At 24.5% G+C, this 6875-nt stretch overlaps 1 protein-coding gene across 1 annotated transcript; it reads left to right on the top strand.

The window, feature by feature from the left end:
• LOC145842633 (myosin-M heavy chain-like) lies at positions 1–6875 on the top strand. Its single transcript, XM_082950108.1, has 9 exons — positions 1–212; positions 674–862; positions 2309–2410; positions 2811–2924; positions 3493–3555; positions 4444–4599; positions 4887–4949; positions 5138–5223; positions 6519–6875. The coding sequence occupies exons 1-9, from the start codon at positions 24–26 to the stop codon at positions 6697–6699; spliced, it is 1143 nt and encodes a 380-aa protein (XP_082806234.1). The 5' UTR covers positions 1–23; the 3' UTR covers positions 6700–6875.

The raw sequence follows: 6875 nt of genomic DNA, 5'->3' as shown, positions 1-6875 counted from the left end.
TTGTTTAAAATATACACATTATTATGCTAAAATTCGAATCTCATAACAAAATGAACACTAACAAGAAAATAGTAACAATTTCAAACCCGATCATTAAGAAACCTAGCTGTGAAATTACTTCAAAATCTTTATACAGGATTCGAAGTCACGTTATTAGTCGGATAATCGAAGTACATAAGAATTATGCGGACGCTTTAACATTTCATCTGAAGGTTTGTATTTTTTTCAAAAAATATTTGCTCATTTTTACTAAATTAATTAACAAAATCTAATTAGCAAACATATTTTGTAATTTTAAACTTGTTGATTTATTGTGTTAGAAAAACAAGTTAAATGGTTTTTGTTTTATTTATAAATATTTTCACTTAAGCTAAGATTGCGTTTATTAAAACTTACTTACTCATTTTTACTTAAAAAGAGTTTTTCTAACTATTAGCTAATTTATTTGTTGCAGAGATCTTTAAGATCAATTTCTTTACATTTCATATCTGATTTAAGAACTATAAATGCTATGCATAGCTCTTGAGAAAAATTTAATAAGATTGTTAAGGGATTAATTTGAGTTTTGAAAATAGAAAAACAAGTTATGAAAGTCCATTTTCAACTAAATTTTATTTAGAAAAAAAAGAACTACAAGTAATTTTTTAAGTTATTACAAAAAAAAAATTTTAAGGTATTGAAGCCAGCTTTACTTGAATACTCGGAACAGATGGAATACAACATAGATGAACACCAAGTCAGAATTATGTATGCAAACATGGACATTCTGCACGAAATCGAAACTAAAATAAGAATGAAGTTAGCTGCAGTTGAAACAAACTTGAATGAAAGTTCTAACCTTGGATCTTATTTTCATAATATGGTGCGTTTGTGAATTTCATAATATGGTATGTGAAGTTGTAAACCCCGGCCTGGTTAAGGGATTACTTTTACTTTATAAATACAAATTAGTATTTACTTCAACCTATATACAGCACTCTAGCTGTAGTTGCGTTAAATAATGTTTGTTCAATGAAGCATTACAAAAAAAACAGACACTAACTAAGTTTTGAATCAACTGATAACACAAATCAAAGCAAACATAAATACTCTTTAGCGCCAAATTACAAATTAGTACGTTAGAAATCAAAATCAAATATAACAAAGGACAATTTGTTACATTTGAACTCCTCAAATCCTCTCACTGAAGACCGTTGGAAGGGTTTTCATAATTTTTTACTAAAATATAAATTTAAAGTTAAAAAATTGAATATTTTATACTCCACAAATGTTCACATATAAAAATACAAAAGTTCTCACAACATATATATATAATCATTTCTTTTAAGAGATCCTTTTCTCTTTTTAGCATTAGTTGCTGCTTCCACTGGTTATCTCTCTCTTTCAGGGCAATCTTGGTCTCCGAATCCGTACAAGGTACGTCCTCGACGCTTCAATGCTAATACAGCAATAAAGTGGTGACTGTCTTACGCTTGAATGCTCAGTATAAAAGACTGCATCAATACTTTCAGCACACTACGAGTTTCTTCGTAAATCAAGCGTATCCAGTGTCGGGGTGTATTTGCTTGAGCATTTTGTACACATAAATGATAAAACTTTCCTTGCAGTGAGACCTGCGCTAAACACACTTTTATTTACCAACCGAATACTCATGAGTATTTCCTGAACTCTATTTTAATATTTTCTACTACATGAAAAATATTTTCGTCGTAATAATATAATTACAAGAAGACAGTTTACCAAAATATTTCTACATATTTTTCTATCAACACTAAATTACTAAAACTACTTAAAAGTTAGTAACTATTGAATAATTTAAAATATTTTTACAACATTTATTGAGTCTATTTATTGAATAAATAGAAAATAGTACAACAATATTTTAATAAATGTTACATCCATGATTTAGCTCAAGCGTAAAAATTAAAAATTAAAACTTAAAAATTAAAAGCAGATGTTAGAAAAAGTAGTAAAATTGTTTTTTCTGTAGAAGTTTTTACTCGAAGTTTTCAATAAAGTTGGTTTTCTAAATGAATAACCCTGTAAAACTTAGATTTATTTTTAACAAACTGTTTCTATTAAAAATTCAACAAAGTGATTTTGTTTACAAAAAAATAATTTTTGCAGCTAAACTTTATTAAAAATTTTTGATGTTGTCGTTTGAAACTTTTTGATTTATCGTTAAATAAACAAAAGTTATTTACTTATTCATTTGTTCATGTTCTACATAAATAGAAACTTTGTATCAGCAACAAGTTGTAGACGCATATAAAAAGAGATTAAAATTTTTAATTTATTTTTTTAACAGAAAGACCAACTTAGACACAACGAAGGATATTTCCAGGAAATTGAAAAAATTTTGAAGGTTTCCGACCATTGCGAAAGAACTAATTTGAAAAAAGAAATAGAGGTTGTCATATTATTAAATAATTATTTTTAAGAAAAATATGCTTTTCAAAACTTTGAAATACTATCAAGTTTATTTATACCTATACAAACAAAAATTTGTTTAAAAATGGTTTTAATTTAAAGACAAATAGATGAGTTACTTATGAATATAAATAGTATAAATAAAATAAATAAATTGTTTCATATATGTAAATTTTTGAAAAAACATTATAAAACTTAATGCAAACAGTTCATTACTAAATATAGTTCAAAGATACGATGTTAGCCTAATATTTAAAGTTGTAAAAGTTTATAAATTTAAATTTACTCTAACAACTTGTTCTATTTTTAATGTTAAGAATAACAGTACCAAGCTAAAAAATTGTTAATATTTTTATATTTTTAGTGAAATTTCTCTACAGAAATATAAGTATCAAGTAACAGTGAATGATGTAAGCGTAGCTAGAGACGGTTTTCTAAGATTTATTTTGTTTCAACCAATGTATCATGTATGCAATATGAGCGTTCTTTTAAAGGTTCGTGTATAAGTTACAGTAACTAATTATTAATCGTTTTAATTATTAAATTAAAACTTTTAGAACTTACGACTTTTTAATTGTCTTGTTTCATGTATTATGAATATAAAAATTGTTTGTTTTAAAAATATAAAATTTGTACGAATAAAACTTTAAACACTTTTTTTAATATTTCAGCTCCGTATTGTTTTTAAACTAGATAACATTTAAAAAGCTTGCAAGCAAATTGTTGACAAATAAACTTATAAGATTTTCTGATCTTGTCTAGTAAAGATAATACTCATATAAGTTTACATGATGATTATTAGCAAATTTATTTTACAGCTAAATTTAAGATATATTCTCTCCTAGATTTAAGTTCAGCCAAAATATCGTTTTATACGAATTTTTCAAATTCAGAACTTAATGATAACTGAAAAGTGTTACACAGCAAAACATTGATTTGTAATAAAATTATTTAATACTAATCTTGTATTTAAATTTTTGAACTTATTTTCAGAACTCTAGTTTTTGCTCTTAAAACAAATTATAAAACGAAGTATTATAGATAATAATGTTTTACATACAGATTTTAGCAGTGTTTACTCCACCTACTCATACAGATGCTAGAGAAATCATACATGCGTACCAAGTTAGTAGAGGCAATTTTTCTGATTATAGTTTTAATTTAATACTAACACTAAAAACTAAGCAAAGTTAAGGTTATTTTTACTTTTGAAACAAGGTAGTAAATAGGTCTATTTTATTGCATGGTGTTTTTAGATATAAAGTAGCCATTAGTATTAGTAGTAGTATTAGTTTTCTGTTTTAAATTGTGAGCGTACTAAAACCTACTTGTGTTTTGTAAGAAGAAACAGTAAAAATGTTGAAACCATGGACTAAGGTATAAATATCTGTTTTAATTAAAAACGTTTTACATTTTTAGTAAGTTGTTAAAACAGCGGTTAGGTTAAGTTATTAGCTCTTTGTTATTACATATAAAAAAAAACTATTAAAAATAAAATTACATAAGTTTCTAAAAGCTTACTAAGGTTTTTAATTGATTTTTCGGCTATTTGTAAGTATATTTAGTTTATTGACGAGAAAATGCTTTTACGTTTAGTTTTACTTCTTTAATATTATATATAAAAGTTAAAAAATTGTTCAACAAAAGTTATATTCGCAACCTAATTTGTTGTTTTGTTGATAAAATAAACACCATTGTTAGAAAAATTTTTTTTGTTAAGTATGTTTGATTTTAATTAATATTTTATTAGTGAGCAGGATTGTACAGCTATTTTTTTTTTCCTTTTTTCAGCATTTTTAGTTTTGTATATTTAAAAGCTTTCTATGAAGTTCCGAAAAAGCTCTGTTGAGTTTGAAAATATATAAATAAGGAATTTTAAAATGTATCAGGAACTTTTATAAACTACTTTTATGTAAATAAATTTAGACTTTAATTTTACTTAAAGTTAATTTCTTTAAGAAAGTATAAAACTATAAAATAGTATTAATTCTTAATGACTTAACTTACCAATAGGTGTATCAGAGCTTAGTAGTGAAAATAAACCCATCTTATTGCAAGACGTTTTTGGAGGAAGCGTACAAAATTTGTGACGATCTTCAGAATCACTGGGACACAATTGGGGCGAGCAACAAATCTGGATTCGCCACTAAACGGGGTGGAAGCGTTAAGGTTTAGTTCCGATTGAAAGCGCTTTTGAAGTCATAATAAAAAATAAAATATATTTTTTCTACTGAAAAAAAACATTGATATACGGATTTATTACTTTTAACTAAAAAATCTAGTTTACAAATGTACTAGTATAAACTTTATTAGTAGACCAGATTTACCGAAACTAATTTTGTTTTTACACCTTTCTAATTTTGAAAATCCGCTTTGCGCTTTACTTAAAGTTCATATATTTGTACCGTATGAAAATCTTATTCCTGATAATTAATTGAAATAAAACTTTTTTTCAGACTTGGAAAATCCGTTGGTTCACAATGAAAGGAAACGAACTGAAGTACTATGAAGAACCTGCGGTGAGTATAAAAACTTTTAAATTCAATGTTAGTATTAAAATAATATAATTAATCTTTGTTACTTTGCAAAATACAGATTACTTTTATAATTGTACTAGAAAAATACTCTTAAGTAATTATAAATCTGACGTAGTTGTGCTCAATAGTTAATAAACATTTCTGAAAATTAACATGAGTTGTTTCACAAGGCTGATAAACCACTGGCGACCTTAGACTTGAAAAACTGCAAAAAGGTTTACCCAGACTCTACTCAAGAAAAAGAACATTGCATTGGGTGAGTTTTTATTAAAACTTAAAGTTATAAGTGTTTGTGTTTAAAAGCTCTTACAAGCTAATCTGCGTAATCTTATTTTTAATAACAATAACAATAAGATTTTTATCTTTTTAATTTTTATTTATATACTATAAACTAAAAATGCTAAATTTTTTTGACTTCTTTAAAAATCTAAAAATATTTTTTTACCATATAAGCATTTTTAGTTTTTATAATTGTTTAATGTTAACAAATATGAAATATTAAGTAAGTTTAATAGTTAAAGTAAACATAGCACAAGTGCACAAAACAATTATACCTTTTTTAATATTTAAATTTGTATCAAAAAAATAACTAAGATTAAAATACGATTATAAACCAAGACAATTTTAATGTTTTAGTTTTAAATTTATTATACAGGGATAAAGGTAGATTAATTACAAACAAATTTAAATATTTAATTTTTTTACAAACTATATATAGAGTTAATACTTTTAAAAAATTTTTCAAAAATTAGCACGAAAATGAACAGAACCAGAATATGTATATGTAATTATATTTTTATTATTAAGCTAATAAATACTTAGCAAAACTAATGTTGAGTTTTATAAAAACAAAACTTACTTAAATTTTAACTGTAACAACTATGTTTAGTAAAGACTAAGTTTATATGTATATACTATGAAAAATTTTCTGAGTTTTTCTTGTTTAAAATTTTAGATTTAACTAGACTAGATTACCTCGAGGAAAAAACTACTTATCAAAATTAGTGTTTCAAAAATAAGTTAGAAAAAATAAATGCTGCTTTTTAATTTGTTTAATTTTATGCACAACTAATGATATCTTATTTAACTTTGTTTTTATATACATTTTTTAACTCTTTGTGTTGATTTTTTAAAGTTAATTTTATTGTTACAATTAAAACAAACAAATATATTGAAAATACTAAAGTTCTAAGTAAGTTTAAAGTTATTTTACTATATATAATACTGTTTTCACCTTGTTCTCGAAAAATGTTTTAAAATTTTGTGCAATCAAAAACAAATTATCTTTAAGGTAGTTATAAATTTTGTACAAAAGTTTTTTTTTAAATAATATTCAACTTATGTAAATTTTCTGATACAGTTAAGTAAGTTATACAAACTTAATAACAATACAATTATGTGGGTTGTAAAATTAACGAAACAGTTTGAATTAACAGTAACGAATGTTGAAAATTGGGTTGTAAACTAATTGTTTTTTTCAATAAATATACAGAAGTTGTTTAACAAAATGTTTTAATGTTTAAACATAAAACAAGTTTAAATTATATACAGTATGGAGTTCAAGGAACGTACATACTTTATCTATTTTACTTCGGTAAATGAAAAGAACGAGTGGATGAATGCACTTCAGTGGAAAGTCTTCTTACGAAAAGATCCCGTCAAAAGAGCCCAACAGTCTATTAATACTATCAAACAAGGGGCTTTCCCTAACCCTATTTCTCTTATAACCTAAAAGTACAATTAAAGTTTATGAAATTTTTAAATTAAGTTTAAAATAATTTTATACAAAAAAAAATTACATACAGAATCTGTAAGACTTTTTAAGCATGTTGAGTTTTTTTATTAATTTCTTTAGTTGTGTATTGTTTTGGTTTCGTTTGCATTAAGTTTTGTTGCAATATTTTTATA

Source organism: Thalia democratica, chromosome 8, assembly GCF_965202585.1.
Source record: "Thalia democratica chromosome 8, ktThaDemo2.hap1.1, whole genome shotgun sequence".
In the NCBI taxonomy this organism is placed as follows: Eukaryota; Metazoa; Chordata; class Thaliacea; order Salpida; family Salpidae; genus Thalia; species Thalia democratica.
This window is presented reverse-complemented; position numbering and strand designations above follow the sequence as displayed.

Excerpts from the sequence above, each read along its gene's own strand:
- LOC145842633 (XM_082950108.1), top strand. The coding sequence starts at position 24 with ATGCTAAAATTCGAATCTCATAACAAAATGAACACTAACAAGAAAATA. Across the intron at positions 213-673 it reads CTTTAACATTTCATCTGAAG|GTATTGAAGCCAGCTTTACT; the intron begins GTTTGTATTTTT and ends AAAAATTTTAAG. Across the intron at positions 863-2,308 it reads GATCTTATTTTCATAATATG|AAAGACCAACTTAGACACAA; the intron begins GTGCGTTTGTGA and ends TTTTTTTAACAG.